The 18387-nt window shown below is 28.6% G+C and overlaps 1 protein-coding gene across 1 annotated transcript in view; it reads right to left on the bottom strand.

The window, feature by feature from the left end:
* LOC108686100 (large neutral amino acids transporter small subunit 2) overlaps positions 1-18387 on the bottom strand; it is a 22782-nt gene that overhangs the window by 353 nt on the left and 4042 nt on the right. The window contains exons 2-7 of the mRNA XM_018191190.1: positions 5025-5243; positions 4016-4286; positions 3342-3465; positions 2084-2284; positions 388-537; positions 112-287 (exon numbers count right to left, since the gene is read on the bottom strand). Coding sequence (XP_018046679.1) covers positions 112-287; positions 388-537; positions 2084-2284; positions 3342-3465; positions 4016-4286; positions 5025-5243 — 1141 coding nt within the window. The remainder of the gene's footprint in view (positions 1-111; positions 288-387; positions 538-2083; positions 2285-3341; positions 3466-4015; positions 4287-5024; positions 5244-18387) is intronic.

Genomic DNA, 18387 nt, shown 5'->3' with positions numbered 1-18387 from the left:
TTATTAAATATATATATTAAATATATATATTATATATTTATTGCATAAACGTAAGCCACTATCTTACAGTTTCATTTTAAACAAACTTCTAAAACTTGTCTATACTTACAGGATACATTAATGAGCCAAGCGGGCTTCGTTTTCCAATCGATGAATATACAGTACACGGGAATGCCAGATAGAATTATGATTACGCCTATACCTACTTCCCATGGCGAGACATAACACGGAAAGGTGACCAAAAATGCGCAGATTATGAAGAAAATGATTGGCAAAATGATAGAAACCTAGAAGATAAAATACGAAATGAAATTTGCGATCGAATAAAAAAAAAGAAAGATGCATAGATATGATATTTTCTAAAAATTAAATGTAAATTGCGCATACCTTTATCGGACGATGGAGATCGGGCTTTTTGTAACGTAACCACAATAGACCAGACACGGACAGTGTGGTAAATAGAGCCTCAACGAAGCTGACATAATTTATTAGTACGTAGACATCCTCTATGATGAGGAGTATCAGGGTGATAATGCACTAGAAACGGAAATTATAGTTTAACGCTCGGAATTGGAGTCCGACTACAAGAATAGAAAAATTGCTCCGCGTGCGTATCAGCGCTTTTAGAACTGATTGCGAATCGCAATAATTAAAACGCTTTAAAACACTTGGTTCCAGATTTATATCAAAATCTAAAATTGGCATTTCGTTCAAAGAAAAAAAAAATTTTTTTTTAAATAAGTAGATTTTAAGATGTAGAATTTACGAAAATCTAGATTATCTGAATCTCCTGTATTTCAAAAGCTATCGTTGAAAAATTAAAAAGATGATTTTGGTATCTCAGAACTAATTACAATCTATATTAAACATCGTGTAATTAATTATATCGAAGTATATCTTATACTTTATAGTTAACATGTTATGCATTATTCGTGACAGCATGGCTTTGACGCAATCGATTCTTTTCATTCGTTCGTAGAAAGGAATAAAGATCGCGAGCAAACTTCCGCCATTAATCGTCAAAGAGACGCGGGGCCAGGGAGCGAAAGGATCAATTTATCGTTCTCAATTAACGAACCGCAAATCAAAATGTCGAACTACATAATAGCATGCCGCTGTGTGTGTCTACCGGCCTGCTCTGATCCGGCTGGCTTCGTTTATTTCATTAAGACGCCGGCTTTAATGTAATTTCACGGGATCCGATTTATGCACGTCAATTAATTCTATTCCCGACAATTGGACGGGTCGAATTATCGCACACAAAGTGCAGATTACTTGTGCAGATTACAGATGTTGGGTATAATAAAGCTGAAAATGTACCGATTATCTTCTTTGAGTATTTACGTTAGATATTTTCTCTCAAGTAAAATATCAATTTAAATATGCAATACATATGCGCATGAAAACGTATAATGTTTTTTCTTTTAATACTCTTATTAAAGAGTCTAAAATATTTCCGAAAAGTGAAAAGTGAATACTACAGTCAAAAATTTCTATAAAGTATATAGTTAATAATTTCTAATATGGTTAAAATATTTGGGTATCATCGTATAAATGTGATATTAATTGGAATTAGAACAAACAAATTTCATGATAAATGCAATCGTTGTAACTTAAGCCTGATGTCAATTGACTGAAGTGTTCATGATCGTTATAGCTACATAAATCACTGTCACATCCCGTTATCGCCAAACAAATGTCACTATACAAACATACACGCTGTTCTATATGATGATAACGTATTAATAATATGATAATTTATTAATAAAACAATTCTTTAAAAATTATTCATCGTTAATGATTAAATAAATACAATAAATAAATATGTTCACTATTGAGATGTCATTTTTTTAAATAAGTGACTTGCAATCAATTATCGTAAAATTGAATAAGTGTTGGCGATATTTATTTATTTTATTCGAGTTTTGTTCGCGAAAATTAAAATATAATAGATCAAAAGATATTATGTGAAATGTCTAAAAAAAGCTTTAAAAAAAATTAATTAGTTCATAATTAATTCTATATAATAAATTCTTTTTATTTACTGTTTTCTTTTTACGTTTCATGAGGATGTGATACTTACGAGGAAGATGAGGGATGGCATCGGCGTCAAGTTGCGAACATTAATTAAAGCAATGGCAGTGGGGAGGTGTCCGTTTCGGGCACCGACAAAGAACAATCTAGACGACGCAAAGATTGCGCCGTTCAATGCTCCGAAAGTCGAACATGCCACGAAAAACGGCATGATCCATGACATAACGCCTAATAGTTTATCGCCGAAGGTCTAAAAAGAAAATTCTGTTTTAATACTAAGTTAGTAAAAGTGGAACAGATCTTAATCACAACTGAAAGCAATTGCGGGTTTGCATAATTTTTTTCTGTATCGAATGGATTAAATAAATCGGTGTCACTTCTCGCGATATCATACATATCTGTTGATTTTTTTATCGGGTAGCTTGCTTTAATGAAACGCAGTAACGCATGTGCAAGAGATCATGTACAGAAAGAATGATTGTCTGAAAAGTCTAAAATTTTGCTGGACATCTAATCAAAATAATTATGTTGGAAACTAAAAAAATAATAAACAATGCTGCAAAAAATTTTGATATTTTAGTAATCAGTTTTAATTTTCAATAAAATTATTATGACAGTTCAACAAAATTATTTTGCAGTTCTTATTCAAGAATATAGAAGAGCAAATTAGAGTCAAATTCGAATATCGATATGTATAATAAACGTTTTAACATTCTGAAATTGATATGAAATATAAATTTAATTTTAAAAAATTTTACGTTACATTGTATTACATGACGTATTTCGGCATCAACTGATGTTAAGTTTTTTAAATTTATATTTCATATCAATTTATCAGAATATTAAAATTTTAATATTCGTTTATTACACATATCGATATTCGAATTTGACTCTAATTTGTTCTTCTATATTCTTGATATTTTTGTTATTTAAAAGAATCCTTTAATTTAATTATTAAAGTTCTTATTCAACAAAATTTTAGATCTTTCAGCAAAATCATTTTTTCAGCACATTCTGAATGCTCAGCACTTTCCTCTTCCTTTACTCAATATATAAAATATTACTGTAATCAATTTAATACAAGCAAGTTATTGTGTGAACTAAAGTCGTCAATTTCTTTTCTTTTCTAAAAATTATTTTTTAATTTATATTATCTTTATACATATTAAAGAGAAAATCAAAGAATTGTTTTCTTAGTAATAAAATATTTGCGCGAACAATATTACGTAGAAGCGAATCAATCATGAATTAATATTTTATGTATTTATAATTGTTATTAACGTATTTAACATTAAAAACGTACTTACAACTGCGACAGCATTCGACGCAAGTATTTCATCCTGCGTGAGTACGACAAAGTAGGCAATGTTCGCGAAAACATAAATCACTGTCACCAATGGCAGTGATATACAAATCGCTTTCGGAAGATTCCTGTGGAAATGAAAAAAACAACATCACATGAAAGATTCTACAAGTCTTGTTAAAATTTTACGTTATTATCTTCATAAATATATAAACGTGCTTCAATAATATAATAATATACTAATATTTTATTCGTATCTATTTCTAATAATATATAAGACAAACAATTTTAAGAATTAAATATTAATTTTACATAAATTAGTGTATTATCTTCTATCAAAAATAAGTAAATAATATAATTTGACCTGTACATTGAAAATATTAAATTTTAATAAATCATTTGTTTGAATAGTGCCTAGTAAATATTTACTAAATACAAAGATATATTTATTTGGTACAAGAATCACTAATTTGATTTAACTATCATTTTCTTTATTAAGTGAATATTTATTTACTGTAAATAAATGTTTAATTGACACTATTTAAACAAATATTTATTAACATTTAGAATATTTTTTCTGAGTATTATTACGCTGCTTTTTTATAAATTAAAAGAATTGCAATAAAGATACAAAAAGATCATGGAGAATTTAATCCCAATTGCATTTACGACAATTACTTGTAGGGATCTTTTAGCTCCTCCGTCACGAAGTTGAGATAATTCCAGCCTGAATAAGAGAACAGTCCAGAATATACTGCCAGAGCGATGTAACCGGGTTGAGTATTAGTGCCAGACATCGGATGTTGAAAGTTCTCCGTGTGGCCCATGCAGAGCCACCAAACACCGGCTACCATGATGATTACTAGAGCGAAGATTTTGGTGCCAGTGAAGATGTCCTGCACTCTGGTCGCCCATTTAACATTATAGCAGTTAATGACAGTTAACAGACCTACAACAGAATAATGAAATATGTTCGTCATATACATATCGCGGATATTATAAAACAATCTGACGAGAGGATGTGTATGAATAATGTTTTTTTCAGGCTATATTGGATTATATCTTATATTACATCTCATTGCACACGTACGTCAAAATATCTCTGATGAATTCGATATTTACGATATATATATTTATATATATATATCATGCGATATTTATAATAACGATGTGAAGATCTGAAAGAGATATCGAACAGCTAACAAAAAGTAGAAGAAAAAGTTGACAGAAATTTAGCATAATCAATTATATTGAAAAACCTATAATTAACTGAAAGGTTTCAAAAGTTATTTCCATGAGGAGTATTTAAATTTAAATTATAATTCAATAATTATACAAAAAATAAAAGGAACACAGCAATACGAATTATAGTATCTTTTAATATAATGTATTCAATATGTTACCATTTCAATATGTCATCGTTTCAGTAATTTTATTCTTTGATTTTTTTCTCGTGGAATACGAAAGCTGCCGGAACGATGATATTACAATAATGTATTGAAAACCTCAAAAAACTATATTGAGATAATATGACATTATTGTAGTTTTTTTATTTTTTGTATAATTATTGAATATATATAATTATAATTTAAATTTGAACATTTATCATATTTTATTAGATCATATTATACATTTCTTTTTTTTCTATAAATTATCAAAATAAAATGAAAAAATTTATTCATTTTACATGTGATCACAGCAGCGAGTAATCGAATCGCTGCATACGGCGGCTCGCATCCAGGCCATACGGGTTGCAGTATGTATTGTGCGAATGTGAGAGCTGTGATTGCGTTCCCCGTTGGCACCAAGATGAATAAGGCGACCCAAAGGTAGAGAAACGCTGGCAAAGGTCCGAAAGCATCGCTAATGTATGCATAATCGCCGCCTGATTTGGGGATCATCGTACCTGTATGAAATTGAAAAGATGTCATTTTGTTATTAATTTAGTAAACTACTCTTCTTAATAAGAAGAAAATCATGGAGAATCTGATAGAAAAATTTCGAGCGACCAATTGGACCAATTATACATAGGTATATTATATATATCTTAGGCCCGTGTTGATTGCATCAACGTTACTTTAAGCAAGACTTAAAACTCTCTCTGTCTCGTTTTAAAGCGAAAGAAGGAGAGAGAAAGAGAGCGTTTTAAGCATTGCTTAAAGTCAAAGTAATGTTGATGCAATTGCCTTTGAAAATCCTCATTTGTTTCAGGGTTGCCAGATGTAGGCGATCTAAAAGATAATTTCCAATAGACCTGTTCTTTTTAGCCGAATTTTTTGCAGAATTTTCTTTTTTGCAGAATCTTTTTTTTCTATTTCTCTTCAATATGAAGAGAAAAAGAAGAAAGATGAACCAAGCAAGAAGTTCAAGAGTATGAATTTGATGCTCTTATTTTTTGGGAAACTTATAATTTTTAAAATTATTTTTTAAAATTGCTTTAATTTTATACCACATCGTTCCAAAATGATATTACTTTATTTCAAACGTTTGTATTCTCTAAAATAAAAAAAAAAAACATTTTTACAGCTAGACCTTTTTTAAAAAATCAAACAATTTCTTATCTCTATAGATTGTTTTAGTCGTTACAAACATTGTTCCAAAAAGATAATTCCATAAATTAAACTAGAAACCTGGAGAAAGAAAAAAAAACATTTTTCGACAAACCGAGAAAACATATACTTTCTTTCGTTTGAGAATTTTTTGTTCTAAGTTGTTCTAGACTTACAAAACAAATTCTACAATATGAATCTCGCTATAGCGGCCCTTTAAAAAATAAAAAATCTATTTTTTACAGCCACCATCAAGAACATACACTTCCTTTCGTATTCCAATTGAGAACTTTTTCTGAGTTGTTTCTACAAAACATAAGGTCTGTTTTTTATTGCTGCACTTTCTGAACTAATACACACAGAGCAATAAATTGAAATGAATTATACGTTTGCTTCAACTTATTGCACCGGTTCAAAGTGCAGCAATAAAAAATAGATTTATAGTTTCTAACAAAGTTAGGATCACTCGTATTGGCTCGCGTCTATGCGACTACAGGCGCAGGCGTCCAGTGTTTGGGAAGACATTTTTGAGACTATTGCGTCATTATTCTCGCTGAAATATATTTTTGAAATACATTTTTGAATCGATTCATTATACTTTGATTGCTGGCCGAAATCATCATTATTCACTCGACGAGTGCTAAAGAAAAGGAGAAGGAGATGATAAAATCAATTCTCAAATTTAAGGGAAATCTATTAGGTGTACAACTTTGCTTCCGCTATTTTTTTTCCAAAATTCGAGGCTTTATTGTAAAAAACTGATTATACATTTATGATTCAAAGTATTGTCCATCGCTGGCCACTACTTTCTCCCATCTTTCGGGTAGCGTACGAATCCCGTGTCGAAAAAACTGGTCATCTTTTGAGGCTATCCACGAATCGATCCAATTTTTTACTTCTTCATAAGACCGGAAGTGCTGGTCAGCCAGGCCGTGTGCCATTGATCGAAACAAGTAATAGTCAGAGAGAGCAACGTCTGGAGAATACGGCGGGTAGGATAGGACTTCCCATTTCAACGTTTCCAAGTATGTCTTGACCACTTTCGCAACATGGGGTCGAGCATTGTCATGCTGCAAAATCACTTTATCGTGTCTCTCGTTGTATTGCGACCGTTTGTCTTTCAATGCTCGGCTCAAACGCATCAATTGCATTCGATACCGATCGCCTGTGATTGTTTCAGTCGGTTTTAACAGTTCATAATACACTACGCCGAGCTGGTCCCACCAAATACAGAGCATGACCTTGGACGTCAAAATCACCGTTCTTGAAGCATTGAAATCACTCACGACACGTTCTTTCACTAATAGCGGCCTCACCATAAGTATTTGAGAGCATTCGATGAGCCTCAGCCGCAGATTTCTTCATATTGAAGCAAAAAATTAAAACTTCCCGCAAATGACGAGAATTTGGCTCGTAACATTTTCAATCGAGAATAACTTTATGATGCAGACACAAATCGACTAATGTTTCCATGGGGTTATGTTGACAGATGCCCAAGTTTATTGTATGACGTCTATGATCTATTTATTTCGATCACCATTTACCGCTAAAGTCAACTATAGGAAAACGGCGGAAGCAAAGTTGTACACCTAATACCAAGAGTGTTTTTTGTCTCTTCCGAAGTTCAACTTTTATTTCAAACGACAGAAAAACGAAAAACTGGATAAAAGGCAAAAGTAAAAAAAATAGTAAAAAGCAAGAAAACAAAGAACATATTGTAGATAGAAAGAGCATATTGAGATTATAGATTATGGAGTAAAATAGATTGAAATTTTTGTGGTATTTTAAATGCATTGAATCCAATTGATGTTCGAAAATATCGATACGAAGTGATTAGAGCTGCATTCGACACTCATATGCTGTAAATTTTATTCTTCTTTTTATGAATAATGAATGATAAAGATAGAATGAACGCGTAAGCGTCAATTCCAAACGCAGCCTATATCTCTGGCATACATTAATACACAGTGATATATTAATATGCAGTATACATTTCTGACAGAAACACATCTCAATTCGTTTTTTCTATTGTCGAGTATTCGTACCGATACTCGAATAATAGAGACAAAAGATCAGAATATATGTATTTATGTCAGAGATATATCATTGCATATTAATTTAATATTTGCATAGATACTTTCGAAATTGAATTTTCACTATATTGAAAAATTAAAAAAATTGTTTTCAATTAGATTCAATTGGATTGAAAAACTGCATTTCCTATTCAAAATTTTCAATTGAGTAGTATTCACAATGCACAAAAAAAGGAGATATTAATTTTAGATCGAAAGGCATAGAAATGTGCTTCATGCAATTCCTATAAATGAATAAAAATGCATTCGGATTGAACATGATTTCTTTTAACGTTTCTTTTAACGTTTTAAATAATACCTATATTTTGAGCTAAAATTATTTTTCTGACTTTTTGTTATATAAATACTTTATAAATAAGTACGTATACTAGGATGGTTATTATTTTAACAATTTTTGAAATTTAACTGAAACACGTCATAAAGTGATTCAATATTTCAAAAAAATAACACCAGATTTTTTTCAGATTTTTTAAACAATTTTAACCCCTGCTATCGAATGCATTTTTATCGGGGCACGAGTAAGCAAAAAAACACTTTTGTAAAATTCAGCCGACGCTCTAATTCTTAACTTTAATTTTACAGTTCTTTTTTTAATTTGTCCGAAATTGAATGATATAAGCCCATTTTTGCATAAATTTTGATTACGATCCAATGAAGTGAGCAGAAAAAAATCAAAATTATACAAATATTGGATCGGCAATTTTTAATTTGAACCGTAATCAAAATTTACGCAAAATATGCTTATAGCTTATTTAATTTCGAGTAAATTAAAACAAAAAGCTTTAAAATTGATTAAAAATTAGAGTATCGGCCGAATTTTGTGCACAAAAAGATATTTTTCCGTCTATCTGTACCTCGGTGGTACGAGTTAAAATTGTTTTAAAAAATCTGAAAAAATCTGGTGTTATTTTTTTGAGATATTGAATCACTTTAGGTAGTGTCCCGATTAAATTTCAAGAATTATTAAAATAACAATTATTTCTTATATATAGAGAAAACCCTTTATTATAAACCTTTTATTATTAGATAGGCGCTTAATACGAGATAGCGTCGTTTCCGTTAACTAATAAACTAATAAACGCTATCTATTGATTCCACCACGAATTTATTATTCTTGAATTGTAAACTATTTATTAGAAAATTCATTATTAGATCATACCTGTCGTTGCAAAAAAAGATTTTAGAATTTGGATCTCTTCAAGTTTCATTGAAATGAGCCTTTAAACCTTGTTTATTATTTAATAAGTAAATATTTGGCAATAAATGCTTTATGTGATAGAGTAAGATCATACTAATAGAAAAATACGGGATATGTTGAGTTTTAATTACAGAAGTTAGATTTGATCGTAAAACTGTAATATGGAAATCATAATAGATACTTAAAGTATTTTTAATATAAAATAATTTATGTTCCTATCATATTGAAAATCATTGCTAAAGTATAAATGTTATTGTATAATAATGAAAAGGACAATCAAGTGAATGAACATCAAGTGCCTATTTCTACTTGCTTCCAATTACCTGAAGACGAGTCATGAGATTTGTTCACGTCGCATGCTCTAACATGTTTTAAAGTGCTCCTACCATAGTATTTATTCACTCTAACCCTCATTGAAGTGAGTAGGAGTTATAGTAGGAGCACATTGGAACATGCTAGAGCATACGACGCAAACAAACTTCCAGGTACAATGTATTGCATGCTCATTTTGCGCGTTTATTTGTTCATGGAAAAAAACACAGTTAAATGCTTCACTGATTCAGCAAATTTACAGTAATATACAGACAGTCAATTTTCTATGTTAAAATAGCAATGTTGACAGCTGAATAACATTAGCGATTTGTTAAACCATCAAATCTTCTTAGCTGTCGATGTTGAATTCGCGTAGTAAATTATAGATTTGCTGTACCACTCAATTAATTTTTTTTCCGTGTTTGTATTTTAGGATCATTAAATAAAGTTTTTTAATTGCAATACTGATGTATTTTACATTTTATTATCGATTTCTCGGGAGATCTCATATTAAGAGCATAATTTTCTGCTTTTGCGATTTGCTCTGCACTTTTTATATTTAAAAAAAATAGAATTTGATTTTACGTAACATTATCTTAAAGTTTATTAAATTCCTTCAAAATGATCTATTATTATTTTAAATTCTGCCCATAAATTTCTAGCATTTATCCAAAATAAATGAATATCTCATTATTAGAGTCCTTTCTTTTACTTATAATGCTATATAATATTATTTATTATATTGTTGTAAAATTATTGATTTTTTTCTCTACAGTTATCATCTCTATTGACCCAAAGAACATGCATGTCTAAAAGACATTCAAAAGACGTCTTGAAACAGATGTCTTTTAAAATTTTCCAAAAGATATGTCTTTCAGACTTTTTGAAAAGACGTCTGAAAATTATTCAAGTTTTGGAGCATGTGTAGCTATTTACATTACTGACTATAATTAATTGACCATGAATTTCATTTATATAATATAAATTAATATATATAGCATAAATTTCATTTATATCAAGTGAAATTCATGATATGATCAGTTTGCATAACACATAACCTATAAAAATATTATACTTGTAAATATTAGATGTTGCAATAAACTATTTTGTATTATAATGTGCAATTACACAACTATGCGAAGCTGTTCAGAAACGCGTTGACAAAAGCAAGAATAAGTATAAGAAAACCTGGAGATACCTGATAAAAAAATCGATATGTAAATTATTTAATACTTACACAACTTTTCTAGCAACAAAAGTAATATCTATTGTAACAAATAGATCGTTAACAAAGATGTAAGTATGATATCATTGATATACAATTTATCAGATATTTCCAGCTTCGTATTCTTCCTTATTAACGCGTTTCCATATCAGTAATTTTTATTTTTATTTTTTAGACAAATATCTGAAGCAAGTCTTAAAGATACTTGGAATGTCTGTAAGAGTCTAAGTACAAAAATTGTCACAACACTTATTTAGATTAATGCCTGTTCTACAATAGAATCGCAAGTCGTAAACCGTAAGAAATTGGCTAATCACAGTTATAGAATATGACAAAAATAATACACTACGATTTGTTAATTTCTTATGACTTATGGCTTGCGACCCCATTGTAAAACAAGTATTCTTTTGCAAGTTAAAAAAGAGTATATATTTATGATTCATTTTTACAGAAATTATGTAGGTTATTAATTTGAAATTTTATACACATTATAATTAATACGCATTAAGAGATTCAGGAATTTTTCCAAGTTAAAATAATGAAAATTGTAATTATAACAGTAGACGTATCCAAGCACGCATCGTCTCCCATAAAATTATTTCATAAAATAACATTCAATTATTTGAAACAAAATATCAAATAAGATTATTAATCTTTAGATATTTAGATTGTCATCGAAATCAAAGTTATAAAAAACAAACTGTTTTTTAAATAATTATAAAGTATGTAAGAATAGTACTTAAAAAATCTAAACATTTTGAAAGTTTTATATTAAGAAACAAATTAATATTTTTCAATTTGATTAATGCTTCAAACAATAGAGAAAAGTATTTTTAATATGTAACTAAAGAGTAAAGTCGATCCGTTCATTAGTTTAAAATCAGGATCTAGTTTAAAAAACATAGTTTTGAGAAAAAAGACATTTCATTTTAAAATTTTAATACATTTTAATCGTATATTTCTAGTATGTATAGTAAGTTTTAATCGATTTCCAGACTCATATGTCTTTTGTAAGTTCAAAAAACTCGTTTTCGACCTCTTTCATCTCTCTCGCAGCTGTTCGAACCTCCTGGGTTGCGTTCTAAAACTTGACTGTGGGTACGGTCAACACAATGCTGCAAACGCTTTGAAGCGTTTTTTAATTCAGTCAGTAAAATTCTTTCTTCTAATTGGTCCATCAAATGCTTGAAAGCATTTGTAGCGAGACTTTGACCACAGCCTCTGTCAACTCCGAGTATTTTTTATCTTTATTCAATATTCGGTGATCGATAAGGATAAAATAATACTCGAGTTGGATTTGAAGGCAACCCTGAACGCCTGTGCCGCTTCGACGTTTTACGTGATATTTCCATCGTCTATCCCGAAATTCGACAAATTATTTGCATCCAGGATATACATAATTGCAGAAGTGATAATCATTCTTCATTAAATAGATACGCAGTTAAAAAAGCAGATAAATGTTTCAAAGCCATCTCGAAGCCACAGTGAAGATGCTTCGATGCCAAGCGCCAAATCGTTGAAACTCTTATTATTTTGATGACCTTGTGATTCCCCCCCCCCCTTCCCCATAGATCCATACACACACGACTATACACACGACGATATAAAACGTTAATGCGTGTTACAATTCAGTATTCAAAAACCTGTAGCTACCTGATTTTCCAGACGATTACAACAGTTATTATATTGAAACTTGGGGAAATCCGAGAGGATCTGCGCGCCGTTTCGAATAGGAGGTTGTACGTCCGTATTTTTCCGAATTGTTCAATCAAAATTCAAGAAAAGATTTTTATAAATATATATATTTCCATAAAATTAAAAAAAAAATCGATTTTTTTATCTTCCAAAGAATATTGCTCTCTTATTCTTTATTTTCCATGAAAAGGATTCTGATTAATTGATTTTTTATGTTTTATGCATTACCGCAAATAGAAAATATAAAAATTTAAACTTTCTTTAGAAACTCATACAAAAGTCTGTGCTCCTGAACTAAATGAGATAAAGCAGAGATAATTAAGATATAAAAAAATTAGATATAAGAAAAATATAAAATAAAATAAATTGATAAAAGTAAATTAACATTATTAAAAATATATAAATTGATTACAAATATGTAAATAAACTAACATAAAAATATATAAATTGAACACAAAAGTAACGTGAAAAAGTAACACAAAAAGAAAGGTATAATATATACACATAAAAAAACTATACACATAAAAAAAACATGATAGTGCAATCATGTTTTTTTTATCATTATTTCTTGTTTATCTACTCAATATTTATATTTATATTATTTATACAGAATTTTGTTAATAAACTCGGATGAGTGAAGAGATACTAAATTATATAAATTGATTTTTGTCTCAAATGTCGCGGAAGATTCAATGTATCAGGGATCGTTCGAATGGAAAAGATTATCACTATTATTTGTTATTCATAGTCGATAATGCGCGTAACATTGTTCAATTATCATCAGGTCAGAGATTAGGTCGCGCACGTGCACTGTTACGTTACTGCATTCGTCGGTGTCCAACACGCATTAAAACGATTTTCCCTTGCAAATAAATCCTACGATGACTAATGATCAAAAAATTAGCCCAAAATGTTATAAATCAATATTGAACCGCTATTATAATAGAAATTTACTATTAATAAGAAATTTGTTCTAAAATTATATTCGAGCGTATTTCATATATGTAATATATGAAACATCTTATATTTTTATTCATGATCTCACGTTCATCGGCGAATTCGCGACTTGAATTTTGCGGTTGATCTGGTCTATATACGTTCTTTCTTATATTTTCTACACTTTTCTTTTTTCGTTTCTATCTTAATTATTAAATAATTGTAGCTTAACACGTTCCATATTAATTGAATCTTCAATGACCCACGTTAGACTTGCGTTTAGTGGAAGATATTTTGATTATAAAAAATGTTACAATTATAAAATATTTTCTACACTTTTCTTTTTTCGTTTCTATCTTAATTATTAAATAATTGTAGCTTAACACGTTCCATATTAATTGAATCTTCAATGACCCACGTTAGACTTTTAGCGTTTAGTGGAAGATATTTTGATTATAAAAAATGTTACAATTATAAAATACTTTTTAATATCATACATAAATACATAAGACGTATCCCAGTAAGCAAGAAACATTTTGGAACATTTCAACAACATTGTAGCAATGTTACAACGTTGTTGGGATGGTACAGTATTAATTCTCAGCCGGAGCACTAGATTACATACACTCGAACTGTATCTAATAACATTAATTTACAAGCTGTAAGGGTAGAATAGATTACAAAAGGGGTAAAAAAAGTTTTATTATCATTAATTCCATCATTAATTCTCGACCATAGTTGATTCTGAGGATCAAATGGGAATTTTCCATGATCGTTTCTTATTTATTAGATTGTTGAATTCCATATAACGAAAATATGTTTTTTGGAAATAATCGAAATAATGGTTTTTTTTTCAAAGTCTGTTCGATTTCGTTTGAAATCCCATTAGAAAAATCTCCCTAACAATTTTGCTCCCGAAACTATAAATTTTCAAAAAACCTTGTTTTTCGTAAATTAAAATATTTTCTTTTCTTTTTTTTTCTAAATATTTCGAATATTTTCAATTTCTTAATTTTCACATATATTCATTCTTCTTTGTGATCCTTTGGCGTACTAATTAAAAACAAAATTGTTCACATTCTGTGCATTACATGTAAAGATATACGTGATTGAAAACATCGGGGTAACACATACAACCATGTGCTCCAAAATCTCGAATTAAATATAGTGCGCTATTTACAAGGGAATGTAACCAAGTGAATCTCTCCGATTTAAATGAGTTTTTAATATGTTGTTGCACGTTAAGGAGATGAAATCCTTCTTAAAAAAAATTGGTTTTTTTCTTTCAGATTGAATATCATTGAAACTGTTAGAGATAGAAAAAATTTTTAGAATAAAAATTGAATAGCTTCAAGAATACTTTAGAACTATAATAAAAAAATCTTTTTTTATTATAGTACGTATAAAAAAATATATGTCTTTTTATCCATAGAACAACATATTAAAAGCTCATTTAAATCGGAGAGATTCACTTAGTTCCCTTGTTAGTTAAGGGTTATCATGAATCACCAATGACCCATGCGGCACTGCGATTAGTTTTTCTCAGAGAGTAAACTGCTGAGGGTATTGCAATGTACAGTTGGGGGGTATAATTTAAGAAAATTGTATAATAAACGATATGAGGTTATGCATTGTAGAGCATTAATGAGCATTAATAGGGAATTTATAGTGTTCATAAAAAATGGACATTACTGAACATTAGTATTATAGGCATTGATGTATACAATTCTGGTTAGTGGTTTACTCCTTATGGTTTTTCTATATATTTGCGATCGAATATCATTTATAATCTTTCAGTCTTCGAATAAAAATTAAAAGCCGGAATACAGTCCTTTGCGTTTGACATTCATTAATTTTTGATCACATGATTTGTTTTAAGATTAATAATGATCGTCGAGTGTCAGCATGAAAAGATAAAGCAATTAAAACAATTTAGCGAATTTTAAATCGAGCCTAACTTTTTCGCGACTGACCGCTTGAGTTTGATCTCCTCTTTTTTTAGGTTTTAATGACACAGAGAAAAAGATTTCTTTGGATTTAGTATTCTTATTTATATTCCTATTTATTTGACTAAAATTTGTTTTATTAAAATAACATATAATGCTTATACGAAACATTATTTGTTTGAACAAAAATTTCATTGTTTTATTTGAGACAAATCTCTATTATTTGACAGAAATAACATTATTATTTGAAGTAATAAAAATAAATAATATCTTTCAACCAAATAATATATTATTTGATTACAATGAATACAAACAATGAAATTATTTATTTGAAAATGGTAAAATATATTGATCGAGGTTGTCCTATGCAAATAATTGCTTTCTTAGAACAATCTATTACATTTTTTGGTCGAAATTATGGAAACAATGATTTATACGTTTACAAGATTAAATTCGAGATTAAACAAGCAGTACAAGCTAGGTACTACATTAATTATGTTTGATCGCGCGAATACCAAAGATAGACATTGTCTGTTCAAAATAATGTATTGGGTTGTCCGGAAAGTTCGTGCCGACTAACCTATATAATTTAATAAATGTACTAAATGTACTAAAATTTAAATTTTCTGCATTTCAATTTTCCTTCAACATCGGCACGAACTCTCCGGACAACTCAATATTTAAGATAAAGATATATATTGTTTCAAATTTCAACAATCGTACTTATTGATTCAAACATAGTTTGTTTGGACCATTTCATATAATTTATTTGGATATAATAAAATTTATTAAATAATATAAAGAAATATTTTTCTCTGATATGTATGCTGTTACATAAGGTAACTGTCTCTATTATTGTGCTTTTGTATTTAAATAAGCCATAAAGAAAATTAGCACAAATAAATAAGAAAAAGTTTTTTTTTATGTTAAATCATTAATGTATATGATATAAAATAAGATAATATTTTATATTTTAACTATTAAAGTATTTAAAATGTTTTTCGAAAGATATAAGGAATTTTTGTGAATCCTATTTTGTGAACCCTGCAGTAATGTCGTATGTATCGCAAGATTTTAAGCTTGTCCCTATTAGTGTGCTCTGTATTGGAGCTGAGAATATTGTGTTATGAGTATACATTGCAATAAGTATAATTGAAATAATAATTTGTAATATAATATTAACTTAAACAATTAGTTTACATTTCTTAGATATCAGTTTTAGTAATTATTTATTAGAATGAGTCAAATGCGGATAGATACACAAATTGAGAGCACATTAGTAGGATCGCCTCATTAAAAGCTGTTCTACAAAGAATGTGCTTTTTGTTTCCTGCTTTTTACTTTTTGCTTTATATCCAATTTTTATTTTTCGCTCGAGATAAAAGTTAACGAACTTCGGAAGAAAGAAAAAACATTAGCAACTAAAACGTTATAGCAACTAAAAAATGCAATTGTCGATAAAACGATCGCAAACGGAAAAAACAAAAACTAAAAAGTAAAAACAGGAAACAAATAACACATTGTAGAATAGGCTTAATTGGGACAAAAATATATTTTTTATTTTTATCAAAAAAAAAACATTATAAAATATTAGCATTTTTTTAGATTAAAGAAATATTATAAGAAAAAGAAATAAGATATCTAAGCTAAATAAGGCTCAGTACTAAATAAGGTCCACTTTCAAATTTATTACTTTAAAACGCGCTTTATGCTTGCAATATATGTTTAAAAGATGTATTATAGAAAGTAAATACAAAGAGAGATTAAAAAAATGAAATAGGTAGCAACACATTTGTTTAACAAACACTTGTGTAGGAATTATTTTTCCCAAGCGGAACAATAAGTCACGATAATGTCAAATGACATTAAAATGAATCGGAAATGATTGAAAAATGATTTTTAATGATCATTTTGGAAATCATAATGATTTGTTGTTCTGCTTGGATTATAACAATTCTCTGCAAAATTTATCAGTACACATTTCATAGTTTATAATAATACATTATAATATTGTCTTTGTAATAATGAAAAATAACAAATAAAATAAATATAAGTATATTTTTTTAAAGCAATTAAACTTATTAAATAAGCTAGGCTTATTTTTTTGTGTTTATTATTATAACTATTGTTATTTATTTGTTAAGTGTAAGGCTTACACTAGAAAATAATGATTTTCAATGCTATTATCTTTTAAGAAGCTAAAATTGCATTCAAATTGAAATTTCTAGAAATTTCTAAAGATTCTAAAGAGTTAATTACAGACAAAGTTAAGAATAATTGTAATGTTTGAGAGTAAGTCTTAAGGAATTTCCTTTTTGATGATAATAATCATTTAAAAATTGATTAGAAAAATAATTTATTTTTTTTGTTATTTTCAATTTATTTTTTAGTTGAGCATTATTATTCATACGCATATAATAAAGCCGAGAGATAAAAAAATATTTTTCATTTACAAATATTTTACATAAGCAAAATATTTATTTTTATGAATAAAAGAAATAAAGATTTGATTCTCACTTACAATTAGTTTCAATATCATATTATTTTAATATTCCTACATAAATCGAATTTTTTAAAAATAAAATAAAGGTAAGCCTTATTTATATTTGGCTCAGGTACCTTAGTTGAAGCGATATTAATTTTAAGCAGATAAAATTAAAGCTACAATTACAGCTGCAGAAATAAAATATCAAATACGATAACTAAGAACATTATCTGATTGTTGTCGATACTGAATATTCGTTTTTAATACTGAGTTTTTCAGTATTAAAAACGAATATTCAGTATCGACAACAATCAGATAATGTCCTTAGTCATCAATGATATCGTTATTTGATAAACTTTTGAATTTTTTAAACGCGACGATCGCTTTCATAATTAATTTTTAATATCGGAAGTGTTAATTGTTACATCTTGTTATATTGCTGTTGCAGTGCGAAAGAAGAATTATAACGATAAAGAATTGTAGTGATATAGATGATCTGCTGGTTGAGAGATATAAATTTACATATTTATAAGAATGTAAATATATCATAGCTGAAAATAAAACACGAGAATACTTCACAATATATAATTAAGCTCTCTCTCTCTCTCTCT

Source organism: Atta colombica, unplaced genomic scaffold (genome assembly GCF_001594045.1).
Source record: "Atta colombica isolate Treedump-2 unplaced genomic scaffold, Acol1.0 scaffold164, whole genome shotgun sequence".
NCBI classification, from domain to species: Eukaryota; Metazoa; Arthropoda; class Insecta; order Hymenoptera; family Formicidae; genus Atta; species Atta colombica.
Note: the sequence above shows the minus strand (reverse complement) of the source record. Positions and strands in the feature narration are given on the sequence as shown.